This window comes from Triplophysa dalaica, chromosome 13, assembly GCF_015846415.1.
Source record: "Triplophysa dalaica isolate WHDGS20190420 chromosome 13, ASM1584641v1, whole genome shotgun sequence".
NCBI lineage: Eukaryota > Metazoa > Chordata > Actinopteri > Cypriniformes > Nemacheilidae > Triplophysa > Triplophysa dalaica.
The window spans coordinates 3,784,658-3,808,849 of NC_079554.1; the positions used below are offsets into that span (position 1 = coordinate 3,784,658).

Here is a 24,192-nt window from a genome sequence, read left to right on the forward strand (position 1 = left end):
TGCCGGAGCACCATGTCCCTCTGTGTACACAACAGATCCCGCGAGTGCGCCAAGATAAGCCAGTCGTCGAGATAGTTGAGTATTCGCACACCTCTCTCCCGGAGAGGAGCGAGGGCGGCCTCCACGATCTTCGTGAAGACTCGTGGAGACAGGGACAGACCGAAGGGGAGGACTTTGTACTGATATGCTCGACCCTCGAAAGCGAACCGTAGGAACGGTCGGTGTCGAGGAAGAATCGAGACATGAAAGTAAGCGTCCTTCAGGTCGATTGCCACGAACCAATCCTGACACCTGATAGATGTCAGGATGCGCTTCTGGGTTAGCATCTTGAAGGGCAGCTTGTGAAGGTGCCTGTTCAGGATACGTAGGTCCAGAATAGGGCGCAACCCTCCGTCTTTCTTGGGAACGATGAAAACCGGGCTGTAAAACCCGCTGAACATCTCGGCTAGTGGGACGGACTCGATCGCCTGTTTCGCCAGGAGGGTGGATACCTCTGCCCGAAGCACGGAGGCGTCTCTGCCTCTGAGAGAGGGGGAGATGATGCCCCGGAACTTGGGAGGGGCCCTGGCGAACTGGATCGAGTAGCCGAGACGGACCGTCCGCATTAGCCACCGAGACAGTGTGGGCAACCTTAGCCAAGCTCCCAGGGACTGTGACAGGGGGACCAAGGGGACGGCCTGTTTCACCATTCCCACGGAGGGTGGTTCGTTGGCGGGTGGAGTCAACCGTGTGTCGCCGGGGCTTCCCCGGGGGGATGGTTGGCTCCACCTGTTTTCCTGCCTGGCGGGACAACGGCACGCACTGTCGGGTCGAGAGTGGTGGCAGCTGTCGGATGTGTGCGGCCTCACACCTCGCCAGGGTGTGAGGTCGGATCGCCGAGCACAGTCCGGGGGAGTGTGCGAAAGGCTGGGGTGAACGCGCGGGGGAAACAACTCTCTTTGTGAGCAAGTGGGCGCCAGGCCCTGATAAGGGCCCGGCTTTGGAAACGAGGCAGGATTCGTCCCATACCGACCTGTCAGAGGTGGAACTGTGACGGTCGGGCCAGATGTTGCTTTCCCCGGCGTCTTCTCGTCAGGGGCGCTTCCTGGATGGCTGCTGGCGAGGAGGGGGCCTAGCCTTCGGAGTCCTCTTCCGGGGTGCAGCCTGGGGGTGCGCCTTAACCGGTGTCGGGTTCGAAGAGGCCCTGGGCTGTCGGGGAGCAGGAGGTGCGCGGGAAGTCGAAGGCCGGGGGGCCGTCGATTCACGGCGCGGTAGAATGTGGCTTATCGCCTCAGTCTGCTCCTTGACCGCCGAGAACTGCTGTGCGAAGCTCTCGACGGTGTCCCCGAACAGCCCACCCTGCGAGATGGGTGCGTCGAGAAAGCGTACTTTGTCGGCGTCACTCATACTCGCAAGGTTAAGCCAGAGGTGTCTCTCCTGGACCACCAGAGTGGACATCGTCCGACCCAGGGCCCGCGCCGTCACCTTAGTCGCCCTTAGAGCGAGGTCAGTGGCGGCGCGGAGTTCCTGCATGACACCCGGGTCGGCCCTACCCTCGTGGAGTTCTCTCAACGCCTTGGCCTGATGGACCTGCAGGATGGCCATGGCGTGGAGAGAGGAGGCAGCCTGGCCCGCAGCACTGTAAGCCTTCGCCACCAGAGAAGCAGAAGTCTTACAGGCTTTGGACGGGAGACGAGGTCGGGTCCTCCAGGTGGCAGCCGCTTGCGGGCATAGGTGCACAGCAATGGCACGCTCCACCTGGGGGACTTCGACGTAGCCCCTGGCTGCCCCACCATCGAGGGAGGTGAGGGAGGCGGAGCTGGTCTGCGAGGAACGAGCCGTGAGAGGGGCGCTCCAGGTCCGACACAGCTCTTCATGCACCTCCGGGAAAAATGGAACCGGGGGTGGGTGTGGCTTGACACCACGTTCCGACCCCAGGAACCAAGTATCCAACCGCGAGCGTTGGGGTAGAGGCAATGGCGTACATTGCAGCCCAATGCTGGCGGCAGCCCGGGTTAGCATGACCGACATCTCGACTTCTGCTTCCTCCTGAGCTCTACCCCCCGGGGGGGGGAGTTCGGAATCTTCATTGTCGGATGTCGGCATCTCTCCCTCCGATGCTGCGATCGACATCTCATCCGCTCTGCGATCCGTTGCCGAATGCGCAGAGGAGGATCCAGACGGTGTGCCACCGCTGGGTGGGGAATGGCCAAAAGAGCGTGCTGGGGTGCGACATCCCGTGAGTGCTTGGCTGGCGCGTTTGCGTCCGCAGAAGTCCCCAAATCACTAACGCCGCTAACCGGTCCGGAGATCTGGGTTTTAGCCACAGATGTCACGGCCCGGGTAGCAGACGAAATGTTGGCTGGTTCCTGTAGGAAGACAGCCAACCGTGACCGCAACTTTTGCATGACGATCTGCCCGCAGTGCGGGCAAGATGCGTCACTGAACGCTGCCTCGGCGTGCTGGACGCCCAGACACCTAATACAGCGCTCGTGTCCATCCCCCTCCTCGATGAGGGTACCGCACCCAAGAGAACAGCGGGACATGCCACGCTGTAGAGTTGTTAGTCCTGAAAAGGACTTTTGTAGAAATCGCTCTGACACCACTGGAGCCGCCGAGACACCCAGGGGAAGATCGCTGCAGGAGGGACGATCCGCTGGGACAGGTCTTAGATCCGGCAGTGTAGTTGTAGGAAGAAAAAACTTCAGTTTTTGTACTCATGAGTCGATGGCTCTGAAGAACAAAAGGTAAATGAATGCTGCACGCCGGCGTCATTTTATACCGGATATCCGGGGGCGTAGCCCGGCATGCAAATTTCATTCGCCAAATTTCATTGGCCTTTTCTATAGTAGTCAGAGTTGATAGGTTCTCAGGAGCGAACCCCATCTGTCGTTCTCGACACAACGTCGAGAGACCGACAGAAAGGGAACCTATAGTTACAGATATGACCAATTATAGGCAGATGTTTTCAGGTTCCATTCCAGGTTATATTGAAAATGAAACTAAAGTGTAACTTTGGGAGTGTGTTGGGTGTAACCATACATCCTGCTCAAAGTACCCATAAAAATAGAAATTACAGAGGAGATCTCAGTTATTTCTCCGGAACAACTCTTTCTCACTCCCGACTCATCACACATATTGACATTTGGGGAGCGCCCCTCGGCATAACTTTTTGACGCACAAGGTATCCCTTTGGCGTCATTTTTCTACAAGCAGGGTATTCCGTTGCTTAAGGTTACTCATTATACGGTTTAGAATGAGACGTGCTTAATTTATTGCATTTGTAAAAATATAATTTGTTTCAAAGATATGTTAGAGCACCTTACCCCACCCTAGACCTTGTGATCCAAAGCTAATACCATTTCATGTTCAAAGCAGATGTAATGATGACGATGGTTTCTCGTCGAAAGCAAAAGATTACCCTGAACTAGTGTTGTCCAAAATATAGATATTTCGATACTAAAAAAATCTGAAACGGTTCCAATACGCATGTCTCACATATCGATACCAGCTGCGCGTACCCGCGCTCTCTCTTTTTTCCGACAGTGAGTTGACACTAACTGCACGTGCACATGAACACGGTGACAACAGAGCCCCGCCTCGTCTCACAGACTTGACTCTTTTAGTCCAGTCTCGGTAACACATCTGGCGCTTGGTGCAAGCTTGTTTATGCTTCTCATGTTTACCAGGGCGCTCTATGTTTGTGCACTGATCAATAATTTCATCCACTCGTTTCATTCTCCCTGGTTAAACGTTTTTTTTATGTTAGAAAGATGGCCAGTACAGAGCCTCGGCAACAGTTCTCATATTTAATGCACGTGTGTCTTTCATTATGTGCGCTCGTCAATGATTTCATCCACTCGTCTCATTCAGTCCGGTGAAATAAATGTTTGAAATGATGCTGGTGCGGGTTTCCGCAAGTCTCCGCAACAGTTCTCGCGTGTGATAGACTTTTGCACTTCCGTGTTTATCATAACGCCCTATGTGTGTGCGCTGATGAATGATTTCATCCTCTCGTCTCATTCGCTCCGGTTAAATGATTTTAAAGTTAGAAAGAGGGCCAGTGCGAGCGTTTCTGTCTATATGCATGACGATCAATGATTATATGTGAAAACAGCCAAATATATATATATTTTAATCATATAAATGTAGGCTATTAACATTCAGGCCTGGATTAAGAATTTAGAGGCCCCTGTGCCCAGTTGCATAAAGCACCTTCATTTTTTCCTTTTAGTGTGATACATATTGGGTGATTTCCCTTTACCAAAGCCAATATGATAATAACTTAAGTAAAACTTAAGGTATATTTAAGGCCACACTTAAGGGAAAATTACACTTAAGGTGGTTTATGCAACTAATTGCTGTAAAATGATTTGCAGTATTTTAGTGTAAAGCAATTTACAGGTAATTGTTGTTTGTGAATTACAGTGTAATTCAATAATATCGATTTACAATCGATAATTTAATATACAATTTACAATAATATCGAAACAAACCTGTATTATATGTTACAGAATACACAAAATATACAACATGTAATAATCCCTTCTTACAAACAACATAAAATAGAGACTGTGTCTGTCCCCCGGATTAGCAAACATAAGATATTGCGTAAACCTCTTGAAAGTAATTTAATAAACGTTAAACAAATCAAACATGAACAAAATACAGATAATCAGCTGTTACGACTCGGATTGCTTAATATTAGATCTCTCTCAAATAAAGCACTTTTTGTTAACGATTTGATAACCGATCATAAAATAGACATGCTTTGTTTGACAGAAACATGGCTAAAGCCAGATGATTTTATTACTCTAAATGAATCCGTTCCCCATGATTATTACTATAAACACGAGCCTCGTCTAAAAGGTAGAGGGGGAGGTGTCGCTGCACTTTACAAGAATTCTTTTATTACCTCTCAGAAGTCTAATTTTAAATACAATTCTTTTGAAGTCATGGTACTTCACGTATCGACACCTAATACTAAGGACAAAACATTTTTAAAATTTATTCTAGCTATTGTATATAGGCCTCCAGGGCACCACACAGATTTTATTAGAGATTTTGGTGGGTTCTTATCAGAACTAGTACTGGCCGCAGATAGAGTCCTTGTCGTCGGTGACTTTAATATCCATGTAGACAATGATACAGATGCCTTGGGACTGGCTTTCAAAGACACTCTTAACTCCATGGGCGTTAGTCAACATGTGTCAGGACCCACTCACCTTCGTAATCATACTTTAGATTTAATACTTTCTTATGGTATAAATGTGGACGATTGACGATTTTGACACTACTATTGAAAATTTTAACTCTACTTTCTCGGAAATATTAGACACAGTTGCTCCTCTGCGTTTAAAGAAAATTAAAAATAGCAGCCCAACACCGTGGTATAATGAACACACTCAGACTCTAAAAAAAGCATCCCGTAAAATGGAGCGCAACTTTAAGAAAACGAATTTAGAGGTATTTCGTATAGCATGGAAGGATAGTACTCGAAATTACAGGAATGCAATAAAAACGTCTAGATCCGCCTACTTTTCAACACTAATAGAGGAAAACCATCACAACCCTAGGTTCTTATTTAACACCGTGGCTAAATTAACAAAAAATAAGTCGTCATCGACGTCAGATTCTGATTATCAGCATAACAGTGATGAATTTATGAACTACTTCACGAGTAAAATCCAAGATATAAGAGAAAAAATTATAACAATGCAACCTGTAGTGAAATCCGCTGAACAAACTAACTACAGCACCCCTAAGGAGAAATTGCAATTATTTTCTACAGTAGATCACGATGAACTGTCTAAAATCATTAGATCATCTAAATCATCAACATGCATGCTAGACCCTATACCTACAAAACTACTGAAAGAAATGCTCCCAGAAATTATAGATCCTCTTCTTAGTATTATTAACTCATCTCTGACATTAGGACATGTGCCTAAAGCATTTAAGGTGGCTGTTATAAGGCCTCTTTTAAAAAAAACCAAACTCGACCCTAAAGAACTAGGGAATTACAGGCCTATATCGAATTTACCTTTTATATCTAAAGTTCTGGAAAAAGTAGTTTCAACTCAATTATGCTCCTTCCTCCAAAGGAATGACATTAATGATGAATTCCAGTCTGGATTTCGAGCATGTCACAGTACAGAGACTGCTTTGATCAGAGTTACAAATGATCTGCTTAGCGTCTGACCGTGGCTGTATTTCGTTATTGGTGCTGCTAGACCTCAGTGCTGCATTTGACACCATTGACCACAGCATACTTCTACATAGACTCGAAAATTACGTCGGCATTAACGGAATAGCATTGAAATGGTTTAAGTCTTATTTATCCGACCGTTTTCAATTTGTAGCAATAAACAATGAGGTGTCCCGCAAATCACAAGTCCAGTACGGTGTACTACAGGGCTCAGTCTTGGGACCCCTACTCTTCGCATTATACATGCTACCTCTAGGAGATATAATAAAGCGACACGGAATTAGCTTTCACTGTTATGCTGATGATACTCAACTTTATATTTCCTCGATGCCTCATGAAACCCAGCAGTTTCATCGAATAAAGGATTGCATAGTTGACTTAAAAATGTGGATGAGTAACAATTTTTTACTACTAAACTCGGACAAAACAGAAGTGTTACTTACTGGACCGAAAACTGCTATGCGTAACAACCAAGAATACTGCTTAACAATTGACGGATGCTCCATAAAATCCTCGTCATCAGCTAAGAATCTTGGCGTTGTATTCGACAGTACTCTCTCATTTGAAAGCCATGTCGCCAACACCTGTAAAATTGCATTTTTCCATCTTAAGAATATATCTAAATTACGTCATATGCTGTCACTGTCAGATGCAGAGAAATTAATTCATGCATCCTATTACAAAAACTGCAACTGGTTCAAAACGCGGCAGCTCGAGTTCTTACACGTACAAAAAAGTATGAGCATATAACCTGTCAACCTTGCACTGGTTACCTATAAAGCATCGCATTAACTTTAAGATCTTGCTTATTACCTATAAAGCCCTACATGGTCTAGCGCCGCAGTATTTGAATGAACTTCTATTGTATTACAGACCTCCACGTACATTACGCTCTAAGGGGTCCTGTCAGTTGGTAATACCTAGAATTTCAAAATCAAGTGCAGGTGGTAGATCCTTTTCTTATCTAGCGCCTAAACTTCGGAATATTCTTCCCTGCACGGTCCGGGAGGCAGACACACTCTGTCAGTTTAAATCTAGACTAAAGACTCATCTTTTTAATCTTGCATACACTACACCTCCATAATATTAATCCTCAGAGGATTTAGGCTGCATTATTTAGATCAACCGGAACCAGGAACACATCCAACAACAAATGATGTACTTGTTGCATCAAAGAGTGCAGAACAGTACTCTACTCTCAGCCAGTCTTGTCTCTTTGCTCCAAGGTTACCGCAGGATGCAGTTCATGCCCAGACCTGATGGCAGAGCTGAGAATGGGAAGCGGTGACCTGACAAGTGCTAAGAGGATAGAGCTGGATAGAGGACGCGACAACTTTGTTTTTCCTACAACATTTCAAATGCTATTAGATTGTTAATGATAATCTTTAATCCTTAATTTTTATATTTTTATTAAGCCTTGTTGTGCAAGCACTGTTGAGCTTGTGCAGAGGCAGCAGCTTTTGCCAGAGGGGAACTGGAATCCCCTGGTTGGGCCTGGGTTCCCCTGAGGTTTTTTTTCTCGATGGGAGTTTTGGGTTCCTCACCACCGTTTGCATATTGTTTTGCACTATCTGCCTGGCCGGGGGGGCTGCTTTAGAATTCATACTTGTATTAAATGTGTCTCATGTACAGCTGCTTTGTAACAATGAAAATTGTAAAAAGCGCTATATAAATAAAGTTGAGTTGAGTTGAGTTACAGTATTATTTAGTAATTCCTAGAAATTACAGTATTTAGCTTGCAACAAAGTTGACAATAAAATCCTGTAAATACCTCAAAAGGCAAGATAATGTTGTAACAACTTTACATTAAACATGCTGTATAGTATATTTTTTACAGTCAAATGTAAAAATTATTTTCCACTATATCATATAAATAAGAATAAAACAATTTAATTTACAAAATAATGCAATCCAAGTCAAAGCTGTTGTAATAAAAATATTTATTCAAACCGACAAGGCAAAGCAATGCAAGACCTTAACATGTTTAAGACTTTCCATTTTTACAGCGTATTAGAAAATCTTTTCAAAATCAGTAACAATTTAATCTTACCTTGCACTAAAACCTTAATATTCAATTTAAAACAACATCTAAACAGTTTCATTACGAAAAATGACATTCCTATTAAGCAGTTTTGTCTCGTTTTTATTAAAAGTATCTGTAACAATATATATTTACTTGACAAGAAAAATGACTATTTTATTTTTGGAAAAATATATTAATTAAGTAAGTTTATGGTAAAAACAAACAAAAAATCTGCCTCTGGGGTTTGAAAAATAAACATGAATTTAGTTTGACCCTTTTGTCAAGTACCAAGTACAGTGAATTTTGTTGGTGTTTTCAGTTTTCACCTTCAGTTCAGTGGTGTGCTGTCCTGAAATCGGTCAATTGGCCCGTCGCGCTCCTGAAATAAGAATTTTCAAGTTAATAATGACATAATCCTAACTCAACGTAACATTTAGAAAAATATCTAAAGCGATGCCGTTTATATTTCACTACATGTCTCGATAACCCGCTGTTTTAGCCACAAATTAATGCAAGGACCTAATAAGACATGGACAGGCGACATATACAATCACAGCATCCTTTCATAACATTGCTTGCTAAGCAGACTGCAAATACACAAGTTATTTACCACGTAACTTTCTTCACAAGTACTTCATTCGAAAAGGGGCTTTTTTCCAACAGAAAAAGATCAAAAAGATCTAGAGCAATGGCTAAATTAAGGTCCAGCGTGTTAAAATGCATTGATGTATTTTGTTTGTGTTTTCACCTTTTAATTCAGATTCGTCTCACACTTGCAGCCGCCGTGACATGGCATGGCCTGGCGGTCAGGCTCTTTCTGCCTCACTCCTGATTCTAAACGAAATATTCCTACACTAACTAAACGTAACGTTAAGAATAACACTGTAACCTTCACCTTTTACTACTATGATCAGTGTTGGGTGTAACTTGTGACTAAGTAAGTAGTTACTGTAATTTAATTACTTTTCCCTTGAAAAAGTGAAGTAAGGGATTACTCATATATTTTCTGTAATTTAAATACAGTTACTTTTGATGTAATTAAACTAAATACTTATATATAAATATATTCGTGTGCAAACGCGTAATTGACTTCAAAATTCAAAGTCTTACTTTAAAATCTGTGCTTTAATGTATAATTCTCACATTTGTAATACTTTGGTCAGTTAATAATATTATTTGAATAAATCAAATAAGCCGTTTCATGTATATTCTTGAATCACTTAACTAATCAAGGTTGATGTAGGATATAGAAAGTAATTAGTAATGAGTAACTAAATACTTTTTGGACAGAGTAATTGGACAGTAATCTAATTACACTATTGAATATGTAATGAGTAACTAGTAATTAATTACTTTTTCAGAGTAACTTACCCAACTAGTAATTAATTACTTTTTCTGATGATGCGCTGTGTTGAGCCACAAATAAAAAACGATCGAATTAACATCTGACTAAGGGCTAATGTTATGAATTGTTCTTAATAGCGATTGCTCACATCAAATTGCTTAAGATTCAGTTTAGGTTATGACGCTTTGGTATTTGTTTAGCATGGCATGTCCTAAGTAAGATATCTAAATATGCTAGGTTAACATTTTAATTGCTAAGCTGATTGCAAATACGTATTTACCATATACTTTTGTTTCACAAGTCCGTTAAAAAGATCGCTATCGTCAACGTGAGGCGAACTAAGTTGCAGTTAACTAGCCTTAATTATTGTTTAAATGCACAATATGATGTATTTTGTTGCTGTGTTGTTCACCTTTTAACGTTCGTTCAAGGTCATCTCAACAGGTCACACCACGTGCAGCAGCTATGTGACCCGTCGCACTGTTGCCTTGCTCCTGGAACAATAACCAAAGTTAATGACATGCTCTAAATATCCAAACGTATCGTTTAGAATAACATGGTAAGAGACGATAACTCTAACGTTACAGTTCACTATATGTCACGATGGCTGACTATATGGGCTAATTTAATGAATTGTTCACGTTAAAATTGGCAAACGCTTATACCACACAATGACTATAACTTTATAAGGTAGTATAAAAGCCATAGTATTTTATTGACATGATTTTAAGGAACTTACCAACAATCCTTACTCGCAAGTTGGAGTTCGTTCCTGATTTCGTTGCTCCAGTCCAAAAAATGTCAACGTAAATACAACCCGCCCAATCCCATAATGCCCTAACACAATTTATTACTGTAAAAATGCACGAGCTACAGTGACAATCCCCATAACCAGTATATTGACTTACAGGTGACATGGAAATATACTATTAATAACTGTAATACTTTGTGTTACCCATAATGCATTGCAAACTACAGTAAGAACTTGTAAAATGTTAAAACAGTAAATTTCTGTAGAATATTGTTGTAGAAACTACAGCAATTTGTTACAGTGCAGCATACTGTAACTCACTGCCAGATGGAAGCAGCACACACTACCACTACAACATCTAGACCAATTCAGTTCCATCAGATTCTTCCATAATTCTGTAAAAGCACTCAGGATTATCTAATAATGAAGGCGAAATTTTGGTAAAGTAGGGCAGTTACTGATCAACATCATATATATATATAAAATAATTAAAAATTGGCAAGGAACACCAACAAATAAATGTAACAAACCTTTTAAGATTTAAGACAGTCGCGAGGGTATATCAACTCATTTTATTGACAACAATAAACTCACAATAAAAAGCGGTGATTTTGGCTATTGTTAAATGTTCTTTCACACAGCCAACCATGTGCATAGGTTGCTGGAAACGCTGTTTTTTACTCATTTTATTCACGAGTCACCTGTCGTACAGTGCTGCAGCTTCCTGCCGATCACTGTACAAATAGACGCCCAGACAATGCGATCCCTGTGTCGGGAAGAGAGACCTCGCACTCGCGGGTCAGCACTGGCGACATTTTCCCACTAAATGAAAGCTAAGGTTTATCCAACAAGTCGCTAGATTTGTCGCTTATGAGCTTCTTCTGAACAAAAGCTGCTAGAGGGCTAGTAAAAGTGACTAAATTAAAAGACAGACCTACTTATTTAGAAACAAAGCACCCAGCACAATGAGTATGGAGGAAACGCTGTTATGTGAAATTTTCATCCTCTTGCCTGGGCTCCTAGCCCGTATAGGCCCCCGGGCCTGTGCCCATAAGACCCACTTGATAATCCGGCCCTGTTAACATTAATGAGCAATGAATGCGTAACACGTTTGTTCAAGTATTTATTAGACCCTTTAATAATCTGTCATAACTATTTATGTAAACTCTGGACCATTAATACTGACAAATACAACTTTGAATTTAAATAGTAAATATATCAGTCAAATGTGCTTTAGATTAAGGTGTCAGGAGTGAGAATGTGTTGCCTGAACAGAATAAACATAGAGCAAATGGAAACTTTCTCTTGACAAAAAAACCCCAGAAATCTCTCAAATGAGAAAAGATCTCAAGGTCACTAGTGAGCTCAAATATGTCAAGTCTACTATGTAGACATTACAATTAAAGACCTTAATATGATTTCAAAATTTTCTTCATAAAATTTACCTCAAATTCACATTATTTTACGACAAAGTTGATGTACGGAATTTGAATTTGTATGGAAAATGTCCATACAAATGAATTGGAAAATGACTCATTATTTTTGTTTGTTCAATTTTAAAATGTAATATTTAAAAGTTGACATCCACTCAAACTCATCTTTGGAAAGATTTGTAAAAAATTCACCTCACAAAAAAGATCTTGAAAAGAGGAAAGGTTCCATTCATCGACAAATCGGTGCACTTACAGGTGTAAAAGAAAGTGTTGATTGGCCCCTGGGGGTGAATCAGCACATGCTGTGAATTAAAACAACAGCGTTCTCAACATCTCCGAATGCATGACAAGTGTGAAAGTGCTAAGGGGTGACAAGAGAGAAATGGAAACCATGAAATATTCATGCTTCCCATTTTATCTAATATCACAGGCCTAAAAACCTTGATACAATTAGCAGGCTCTCTGCCCACATTGATTTCCTTCAAAACACGGAGGAAAACCGCTCTGAAAGTCTAGTCATCTACACAGGAAATGACTCGCTCTCTCTCTTACGGCCAAATTGTGTGATAGCAGACTCTGATAAAGTAAACAGCATCCGGAACGAAGCCTTGTAAGACCTCTTTTCCTGACAACACTAATTACCCGTCAAAAGCCATTGAATTAAACTATTTTGACAGAAAACAGAAATGCTTACTGCCTATTATTTGTTGAAGTCTCATAATAAGTTTGTGACATCATGCATTTTATTTGATTTTAAAGTAGTCCTTCAGTTGAAACACATCAGAGTGGTTCGATGTAATGAATTTAGAGCTGAGAATTATAATTCTGTAGGAATATTTGAGTTAGTGAACTATTGCTATTGTTTGTTGCTTTTATTTACTTCTAGTGTTTGTGGTTAAATTCTTTGCCATGTGGCGATTATTCAAAGTTCATCTTTTCTTGACATTGTTATTGTGGTATGTTTCAGTGAATGTTGACATCCATGTGTGTCTAGTTGAATATTTTAATGAAATGCCTGTCTATTCAAATCATTTCAACAATACTATGATAGCCCTGTTGTCATGTCTCAGCTCTATGCCACTGCCCACATCTCCCATATGACAGACAGTTCTGTTCTGGTTACATGATTTGACAAGTTATTGTCATGACTCTCAAGGTGAGACATGGCGTGAGAACCCAAGTGCAGGCAGACACAGACGGTATTGATGGAAAACGAGGATATTTATTAACAAATAAACACTAAACAAGACAGGCAAAACAAAACCCCACGTGGGGGGAAAACAAGACAGGGATATATATAATTTTAACAAGAAACACTGACTTACTAAACTATAAACAAACACTGGTAACAAACACTAAACTAACACTTACTAGACAAGGAGACAGGAACAAGTAAAGACGGGTGCGTGAAGCAAACAGCAGACAGACTCACAGGTACTGCATACAATGCACGAGCAACGAGACAAAGAAACATGAGGACTCTTTATAGGGGAAACAGACAAAGGATAGTTAACGAGAAACAGGTGCTGGGGATTAGCACTAAGGAGAGGCTGACAAGGAACGAGATGTAGGGAACAATGACAAGACACGAGAAAGATCACTCAATCTCACACAAAACCATAGGTTATGCCATGACTCCACTCAAACAACAAGAATAAACATGACATGATAGTGGAATCATGACATAAGCCCCCCCTTTAATGAGCACCTCCAGGTGTTCATCAAGGGGTAACTAACGAGACAAGACTGACTGGGAAACAGACAAAAACCAGACAGACAAGGTGAACATGACAAGGGGCATACAAGATATGATAACAAAAGGGTTGGGGTGAGATAACAAAAATAACAGACATGGGAGGGGGGGCGGGGGCAAACAAGAAAACACAGGAAGTCCAGAAGGGGCAGGGCCGGGCGGGGAAGTCCCAGCCCTGGGGGACGCGCCAGGGCGCGGAGCCCCAGGAGGCTTGACAGGGGTAGTCCTGGGGGGAACTGTCCTAGTCCCCTGCAGGACTGCAGGGCTAGTCCTCGGCTGGAATGCCGGGCTGGACCAGGGCTGGAAGGCCGACTGGATTGTCGGCTGGACAGGGCTTGGTGCTGACGGCGGCTGGGCAGCCGGACTTGACGGCGGCTGGGCAGCCGGACTTGACGGCGGCTGGGCAGCCGGACTTGACGGCGGCTGGGCAGCCGGACTTGACGGCGGCTGGGCAGCCGGACTTGACGGCGGCTGGGCAGCCGGACTTGACGGCGGCTGGGCAGCCGGACTTGACGGCGGCTGGGCAGCCGGACTTGACGGCGGCTGGGCAGCCGGACTTGACGGCGGCTGGGCAGCCGGACTTGACGGCGGCTGGGCAGCCGGACTTGACGGCGGCTGGGCAGCCGGACTTGACGGCGGCTGGGCAGCCGGACTTGACGGCGGCTGGGCAGCCGGACTTGACGGCGGCTGGGCAGCCGGACTTGACGGCGGCTGGGCAGCCGGACTTGACGGCGGCTGGGCAGCCGGACTTGACGGCGGCTGGGCAGCCGGACTTGACGGCGGCTGGGCAGCCGGACTTGACGGCGGCTGGGCAGCGCTCTCTGACGGCGGCTGGGCAGCGCTCTCTGACGGCGGCTGGGCAGCGCTCTCTGACGGCGGCTGGGCAGCGCTCTCTGACGGCGGCTGGGCAGCGCTCTCTGACGGCGGCTGGGCAGCGCTCTCTGACGGCGGCTGGGCAGCGCTCTCTGACGGCGGCTGGGCAGCGCTCTCTGACGGCGGCTGGGCAGCGCTCTCTGACGGCGGCTGGGCAGCGCTCTCTGACGGCGGCTGGGCAGCGCTCTCTGACGGCGGCTGGGCAGCGCTCTCTGACGGCGGCTGGGCAGCGCTCTCTGACGGCGGCTGGGCAGCGCTCTCTGACGGCGGCTGGGCAGCGCTCTCTGACGGCGGCTGGGCAGCGCTCTCTGACGGCGGCTGGGCAGCGCTCTCTGACGGCGGCTGGGCAGCGCTCTCTGACGGCGGCTGGGCAGCGCTCTCTGACGGCGGCTGGGCAGCGCTCTCTGACGGCGGCTGGGCAGCGCTCTCTGACGGCGGCTGGGCAGCGCTCTCTGACGGCGGCTGGGCAGCGCTCTCTGACGGCGGCTGGGCAGCGCTCTCTGACGGCGGCTGGGCAGCGCTCTCTGACGGCGGCTGGGCAGCGCTCTCTGACGGCGGCTGGGCAGCGCTCTCTGACGGCGGCTGGGCAGCGCTCTCTGACGGCGGCTGGGCAGCGCTCTCTGACGGCGGCTGGGCAGCGCTCTCTGACGGCGGCTGGGCAGCGCTCTCTGACGGCGGCTGGGCAGCGCTCTCTGACGGCGGCTGGGCAGCGCTCTCTGACGGCGGCTGGGCAGCGACCTCCGGCGGCTGCTGGGCCGGGCTCGGTGCCGGACGGACCGTCACCTTCCCACAGCGCCCCCCCAAAAAATATTTGGGGTTTGACACCACCGGACTCGGGACCACAGGACTCGGGACCACAGGACTCGGGACCACAGGACTCGGGACCACAGGACTCGGGACCACAGGACTCGGGACCACAGGACTCGGGACCACAGGACTCGGGACCACAGGACTCGGGACCACAGGACTCGGGACCACAGGACTCGGGACCACAGGACTCGGGACCACAGGACTCGGGACCACAGGACTCGGGACCACAGGACTCGGGACCACAGGACTCGGGACCACAGGACTCGGGGAACCCGGAACTGTTGCCGGTTGCTGAACTGGGCGACAGGACAGCAATTTCGGCCTGGGACGTCCTCCACGTGGCCTTCTCCTCCCACTACGGTCAGTCTGGCCCACGGCTGACTCAGCCGGGCCAGTGGGGAACCGAGGGAGTACCGGGAAGGAGGACTCCCGCGACGTCGTCCTCGAGTCTCTAGCCACCCACTCATCTTGGACTCCACCAGAAGGGCTGGCGACCGTGGAGCTCGAGCCAGAGGGTACTGACTCCCCAAGGGCAGCGGCGGCCAGGACGATACCCTCCGCAGCGCTCGACCGTGGGGTGAAAGTCCCATGTGGAACCTCACCCCCGGGATCGCTACGGTTGGCCACGTACCTGACCATGTCCGCAAACCCCAAGGGAGCCAGCAGCCTCTTCTCTGACGGTGTGAGGCGCCGGGTGAGGCAGCAGTTGAAGATCGTCTTCAACTCCGCCTCACCAAACTCGGTCACCTCCGCCACCGCCGAGAATGCCCTGGCGAACTCCTGGTCACCATAATTCCCCTGGCGGAATCCAAGCATCAAGTGGGCCTGGCGAGACCGCAAGGACAACGTCGTACCGTCCATGCTGCCTACTGGGTTCTGTTGTGGCTCGTGCATTCTGTCATGACTCTCAAGGTGAGACATGGCGTGAGAACCCAAGTGCAGGCAGACACAGACGGTATTGATGGAAAACGAGGATATTTATTAACAAATAAACACTAAACAAGACAGGCAAAACAAAACCCCACGTGGGGGGAAAACAAGACAGGGATATATATAATTTTAACAAGAAACACTGACTTACTAAACTATAAACAAACACTGGTAACAAACACTAAACTAACACTTACTAGACAAGGAGACAGGAACAAGTAAAGACGGGTGCGTGAAGCAAACAGCAGACAGACTCACAGGTACTGCATACAATGCACGAGCAACGAGACAAAGAAACATGAGGACTCTTTATAGGGGAAACAGACAAAGGATAGTTAACGAGAAACAGGTGCTGGGGATTAGCACTAAGGAGAGGCTGACAAGGAACGAGATGTAGGGAACAATGACAAGACACGAGAAAGATCACTCAATCTCACACAAAACCATAGGTTATGCCATGACTCCACTCAAACAACAAGAATAAACATGACATGATAGTGGAATCATGACAGTTATGCTGTAAAAAATATTATTATTGTATAATTGATACTGGTTTCTGTTTTATCACTATTTTGTTTTTTGCAATGTCACATGTTCATTTGAGTTAAGATATTTTAGAAAACAATTAAAGATATTCAGAAATAATTAAAAAGTCAATCTATATGGAGCTCAAATACTGAATGAATGCTTATTGTACGTGTTTTAATGGGACAGTTCACCACTTACTCACCCTCAAGCTCCAAAGTTTCCAATTTTTTGTTCTGTGGAACACAAACATAGATATTTGGAAGAAAAAAAATTGGAAGAATGTTAGCAATTTTCAATTGTGGGACATCATTCACAACCATTTCCTTAATTATGTTGAACACAAAAGAGAGATTTTTGAAGAATTAAGGAAAGCAAAGAGTTCTGGAGCACTTTGGCTACCATTACCATTTCCCCTACTATGGGGGTCAATAGGGGATGAGATCTGTTTTGTCACTGACATTCTTCAAAATATTTTCCTTTGTGCTCAACAGAATAAAGTAATTTCTACACGTTTGGAACAACTTGAGGGCGAGTAAATTCTGAACGAATTTTCATTTTTGAGTGAAGTATCCCTTTAAGTTACTGTAGCACCAATATTTAATAATTTTAAGACCTCCCAGCATGCACTGCAGCATATGTGGAAATACTTGGAATATAATTTTGCTGTTTTCTGACTACACAGCGCTGTAGAATTGATTCTGGTGGGTATGTCATGACATTCTAAGGTCTGTTAGCCTCTGATAACAACTGTTAAAAATCCTTGTCCTGGTGCAGGTCATCTTGACCGATACTACTTTATAATAATTGTCTCACCCTGCTCTCCTTTTTCATGCTGACATCAATTTGTAACAAATGAGCGAAATTTCAATCAAAATTTGTCATTCAAATCAATATTTAGTTTGACAACCAGCCACTTCAGATTGGGGTCCTGATTATCCCCTATGGGGTTTAATTTCCCATAACAAACCCACTAAAGGCAGTCATAATATCAGACTTGCACTACAAGGTGAATTTGATCAAAATAATTGTATGTATGTGTTATATGTATCAGTCAAATTCTAATTCAAATTTCATTTAATTTCATTTTGCTTTTTATTTTATTATAATCTCTTTTTTGGCAAATAATCGCACTCTAAATACTGTATTAGTGTTGGGTGGCAGAGAGAGAGAGAGTTTATAATACTGTGCATGGCTCTTTTTTATAGTGGTGCTAAATTTTTACTGTAAAGTGTTGTATTTAGACAATAGCAATGTTATTAGTATCGCAATTATAGTAAATACCAAATATTGCCAAATCCCTAATCAACACTGTCTCCTATGCTTCATGATGTTGGTTTGGTTGACATCACTATTGAAACATGTGTCCATAAAAACTCTGTTCGAATCCGATTCCATTTAAAACATGTATCATTGCCATGATTTTTCTGTAAATTTAAGTCCTTTATTCGAGAAGTGACTTCTGTTGACAGCTGATGTAAGTGGAATAGTTTTTTTGCACTCGAGGTGAGTAAGATTTTCTCTACTCCTCCCTCGTCATGTATTCTATTCCCGGCTTTGATGTGTAACCTCAAAGAAGGACTTCAAAGCCTTCAAAGGAATGTGGAGCATGCTTATGTGAGGAAAATGTCAATACATGGAGACTATCAACATAATCATATTACTTATCACAGCTAATAAGCCTGCAGAGAAAGCGATGGCCACCGCCATTTCATCAACTGACTGATATGATCTTTGTTGTACTCAAGAGCTGATCAGGAATGTTGCTTGCTAAGGATCAGGTGTAGGTTATACAAGAGGTGCTCACAGGGCATCGAAACAGCTTTTTATTGACTAGCACATACGGAGGTGAAAAATGCAAATTTAAAATGAAAAACATATAGTACTTCAACACTGTATATATGTATAAGTATTTGAACTGTCATATTGATTAACGGTCCTCTGATTTGTTTATTCTACAGGATTTCTGGGAGATCTGCTTGTGTTCTTTAACTGTCTGTCTGGAAGTAACAAAAATCAGTCTGAACAAACTAAGCTGTTGTGTTTACATCAGTTACAGTTAGAATTCATAACAATCGATTAAAGTCAGTATTCTTATAGGTGCTGTGTGTCATTTTTTGGAGGATCTATTGACAGAAATGTCATATAAAATACAGAACTATGTTTTCAGTGGTGAACAAAGACCATATAATGACGAGTTATGTTTTATTACTAGAGATGCATCAATACCATTTTTACAGACCGACTACGAGCAACAATATGTTTTCCCGATACTCGCCGATACCAGTACCTGTCATCCGAGGGCTAACCTACTCTTAAATCCCAGAGTCTCATGCAGGCCAGGCGTGGTGGAAAAAGCACATAAAATAATAAAAAAAAGTTTTATTTCAGAACTAAACTACAAAAAAACAAAGCCAATGTACAAAAATATAAATTTCAAAATACAAAAAGTTTAACAGAGACTGGTCAAGTTGCAAATACAAGCAAACAAACTGAAAGGGTCACTCAGGTATACTCAGGTATACTCAGGTATACTCAGGTATACTCAGGTATACTCAGGTATACTCAGGTATACTCAGGTATACTCAGGTATACTCAGGTATACTCAGGTATACTCAGGTATACTCAGGTATACTCAGGTATACTCAGGTATACTCAGGTATACTCAGGTATACTCAGGTATACTCAGGTATACTCAGGTATACTCAGGTATACTCAGGTATACTCAGGCATACTCAGGCATACTCAGGCATACTCAGGCATACTCAGGCATACTCAGGTATACTCAGGTATACTCAGGTATACTCAGGTATACTCAGGTATACGTACAGATCAGGTACAATTATCATACACAAGATTCAAACAACGGTTAAATCAAGTGGAGATGACATCAAGACCAGACAATGTGAAAGGGAAAAATCAACAAGCTTAAAAAGTGTCTGTGTAATTGGGTGCAGGTGGTGAAGAAATCAAAGATGGCTGATGGAGTGGTGCATGATGGTGAATGTAGTCCGTTAAAAGAGCAGTGACAGAGATCGGGTAAACGATGGTGTGAGCTCTGATGTAGGGGGTGTGGTCAGTCGAGGAGCTGAGGATGTTACAATACCAATACACTTACATGTACTTTTTTGAGATGTGACAGTTCTCCAATAATGACACAGTGAGACTAATAATTTCAGGACAGCTTCTCTGTAACTACAATTTCTTGCTTGTCACAGAGTTCTCAAAGCACAAACAATTTTGAATTGAGAGCCTTTGAATAATTGGTTGTGTCTACCTCCATTCAGGGCATGCATGGGTGACATGACAACCATCACAACAACCAAAGCATGTACAAAGTGCTTGCTGGATAAGCTCCAGGAGAATGTTAGTTTGGCACAAATGGAGTTCAAACCCGTCAAATCCCACGGCATTTCTACTGTCAAGGGGTGGATACCAATGACAGGTTCTGTATAAAGGGTGAGCCCATACCAAGAAAAAGCCAATCAAAATCCTTGGATACTGGTACAGAGCATCTACATTTACATTTAGCAGATGATTTTTTGACCTTTTTGGGATGGCACCACAAGACGTCGTTCGTTTGCAGAGCGTAGGGATCTGGCGGGTACATATGTCTGCATTAGCGAGTGAAGATAAGGGGGTGCCAAACCAGTGGTGGTCTTGTAGCCCAGGAGCAGAGTCTTGAATTTGATGCGAGCGACTATAGGGAGCCAATGTAGCTTAATGAATAGAGGAGTGACGTGTGCTCTCTTCGGTTCAGTAAAGATAACTCTTGACGCGGCATTCTGTATCATTTGTAGAGGTTTGGTTGTGCAAGCTGGAAGTCCACCGAGTAGCGCATTGCTATAGTCCAGCCTCGACAGGACAAGAGCCTGTACTAGGACTTGCATAACATGCTCTGATAGGAATGGTCTCATTGTCCTAATATTGTAGAGGATGAATCTACAGGACCGGCAGGGTGCTAGCAACTTGATCTGTGAAGGTAAGCTGATCATCGATCACCACTCCCAGGTTTCTTGCCTTTCTGGAAGATCTGATGGTTGATGAGCCCAATTGAACGGAGAGGTTGTGATAAGTCTTTGTGTCGGCCGGGATTACAAGCAGTTCTGTTTTTGTAAGGTTCAGCTGCAGGTGATGGCCATTCATCCAGAGCGAGATGTTGGCTAGGCAAGCTGAGATGCGTGCAGAAACAGGTGGATCGTCAGGCTGAAAAGACAGGTAGAGTTGTGTATCATCTGCATAGCATCCATCCATCCATCCATCCATTTTCTTCCACTTATCTGGGGCCGGGTCGCGGGGGCAGCAGTCCAAGCAGGGATGCCCAGACTTCCCTCTCCCTAGACACTTCCTCCAGCTCTTCCGGGGCTGCACCGATCCGTCTGTCAATCTCCCGTTCCATCCTTCCCTCACTCGTGAACAAGACCCCCAGATACCTGAACTCCTCCACTTGAGGCAGGAACTCTCCACCTACCTGAAATGAGCAAGCCACCTTTTTCTGACTGAGAACCATGGCCTTGGTGCTGATTCTCATCCCAGCCGCTTCACACTCGGCACCAAACCGTCCCAGTGCATGCTGAAGGTCCTGGTCTGATGGGACCAGCACGATGACATCATCCGCAAAGAGCAATGAACCCTCCAGCACCCTGGAGAGGGTATAGAGCTGGTCCAGTGTTCCACGACCGGGACGGAAACCACACTGTTCCTCCTGAATCTGAGGTTCTACCATCGGCCGGATTCTCCACTCCAATACCCTGTCATAGACTTTCCCGGGGAGGCTGAGAAGTGTGATCCCCGATAGTTGGAGCACACCCTCCGGTCCCCCTTCTTAAAAAGAGGGACCACCACCCCGGTCTGCCAGTCCAAGGGCACTGTCCCCGACCGACACGCGATGCTGCAGAGGCGTGTCAGCCAAGACAGCCCCACAACATCCAGAGATTTGAGGTACTCAGGGTGGATCTCATCCACCTCCGGTGCCCTGCCAACGAGGAGTTTCTTGACTACCTCGGTGACTTCAGCCCGGGTGATGGGCAAGTCCACCTCCGAGCCCTCGGCCTCTGCTTCCTCAATGGAAGACGTGATGGCGGGATTGAGGAGATCCTCGAAGTATTCCTTCCACCGCCCGATGATATCCCCGGTCGAGGTCAACAGCTGCCCTCCTCCACTGTAAACAGCGTTGGTAGGGCACTGCTTCCCCCTCCTGAGGCGCCGGACGGTTTGCCAGAATCTCTTCGAGGCTGACCGATAGTCTTTATCCATGGCCTCACCGAACTCCTCCCAGGCCCGAGTTCTTGCCTCCCCAACCACCCAGGCTGCAGTCTGCTTGGCCTGTCGGTACCCGTCAGCTGCCTCGGGAGTCCCACAAGCCAGGCCCAATAGGACTCCTACTTCAGCTTGACGGCATCCCTTACTTCCGGTGTCCACCACCGGGTTTGGGGATTGCCGCCTCGACAGGCCCCGGAGACCTTATGGGCACAGCTCCGATTGGCTGCGTTGACAATGGAGGTGGAGAACGTGGTCCACTCGGACACAATATCTCCAGACTCCCTCGGGATCTGGCCGAAGCTCTGCCGGAGGTGGAAGTTGAAGATCTCTCTGGGAGGCGATTCGGCCAAACGTTCCCAACAGACCCTCACAGTACGTTTGGGTCTGCCGAGTCTGTCCAGCTTCCTCCCCCGCCATCGGATCCAACTCACCACCAGGTGGTGATCGGTTGACAGCTCCGCCCCTCTCTTCACCCGTGTGTCCAAGACATACGGCCGTAGGTCAGATGAAACAACCACAAAGTCGATCATCGACCTCCGGCCAAGGGTGTCCTGGTGCCATGTGCACTGATGGACACCCTTATGCTTGAACATGGTGTTCGTTATGGCCAAACTGTAACTAGCACAGAAGTCCAATAACAGAACACCACTCGGGTTCAGATCAGGGGGGGCCATTCCTCCCAATCACGCCCCTCCAGGTGTCACTGTCGTTGCCCACGTGGGCGTTGAAGTCCCCCAGCAGAACGAAGGAGTCCCCAGTCGGGGCGCTTTCCAGCACCCCTGCCAGAGTCTCCAAGATGGCCGGGTACTCTACACTGCCATTTGGCCCATAGGCGCAAACGACAGTGAGAGACCTATCCCCGACCCGAAGGCGCAGGGAAGCGACCCTCTCGTTCACCGGGGTAAACTCCAACACATGGCGGCTGAGCTGGGGGGCTATAAGCAAACCCACACCAGCCCGCCGCCTCTCACCCTGGGCAACTCCAGAGTGGTGAAGAGTCCATCCTCCCTCGAGGAGTGTGGTTCCAGAGCCCAAGCTGTGCGTAGAGGTGATCCCAACTATCTCTAGTCGGAACCTCTGAACCTCACGCACAATCTCCGGCTCCTTCCCCGTCAGAGAGGTGACATTCCATGTCCCTAGAGCTAGATTCTGCGTCCAGGGATCGGGTTGTCGAGGCCCCCGCCTTCAACTACCACCCGATCCACTTTGCACCGGCGGTAGGGGTGACCCCGAATAGTCAAAGATGCAATGCTTTGTTATGAGGAGCCTGATTCGACTACCAATCTCACAGTCGAATATTCGGTGTTATGCACTGCGTATCATGCCATTTTGTTAATATGGATCGTGGGGAAGCAGATGGGCATGCACTGCGTTGCAAAAATATTATTTATGATGTAAATAAATGGGGAATTTTTAGGGTTGGGACTGAAGCGCAGGATTGCATCTCTCCGCGTCTTCTGTGCTGTGAGACAGGTAAATTGAAGCAACATGTTCCGCATGGCATGCACCGCAGATGACTCACAAATGAATGTGAATATCGTTTCAAAACATTTGTCACTTACTGAATCTTTGGGAATTCCAATATGAATCAACATCTCTTTAAATGCACATAGTCCGTTACATAGACTAAACTTTGCGCTGCATGATACAATTTTTTTTAAGTAAAGTAAAGTTACCAAAATCACCGCATATAGCAAGCACAGGGCAGACTTTTAGAACTTGTCATTCTCTGCACTGAAAGCAAGCGTGTCTGGAGGATGGAGAAAGAATGTCCATGAAAAAAGGTGAAAGGGACTTGTTGAATGTTTAAATGGTAAGATGCTCTATTGCATTCCTCCTTTACATGCAATAAATAAAGTAACTTTATTGGTAGATCATTGGTAATGAATTACCATTCCGGTTTGTATCCCTGTTTGGTAAAATTCTTTTCAAGTAGTTTTAAAAATAGTTTTGAGGCGAGATCTGGTCTAGTAGGCACAACATTACTTTGTTATATTCATTTTACTATTTGTGGCTTGTGTTTGGAAAATTTTGACTAAACACATTTATTTTTTCAAAGTGACTTGATTCTGCATGAAATCAAACCACCCCCCAAATATAACACGGCACAAAACTAAGCATAATTTATTACTTTACTTGATAGTGATATGACTTCTTTGGAGGAATTTGTCCATTCTAACCACCAATAGTTCCCAGATCTTCAGTATGCAAGAAATGTAACCATTTCTTAACGTTAAATAAATGATTTAACAAATAAATATCTATTAAATAAAATGACTACACACGTTTACCTGTACAGT

At 45.4% G+C, this 24,192-nt stretch overlaps 1 protein-coding gene across 1 annotated transcript in view; it reads right to left on the minus strand.

Moving 5' to 3' along the window:
- Positions 1 to 1,071: 1,071 nt before the first annotated feature.
- The window catches only part of LOC130434515 (uncharacterized), a 33,995-nt gene continuing 10,874 nt past the window's right edge, over positions 1,072 to 24,192 (minus strand). Inside the window, exons 9-10 of the mRNA XM_056764714.1 lie at positions 1,656 to 2,201; positions 1,072 to 1,367 (exon numbers count right to left, since the gene is read on the minus strand). Of these exons, the coding sequence (XP_056620692.1) occupies positions 1,072 to 1,367; positions 1,656 to 2,201 (842 nt within the window). The remainder of the gene's footprint in view (positions 1,368 to 1,655; positions 2,202 to 24,192) is intronic.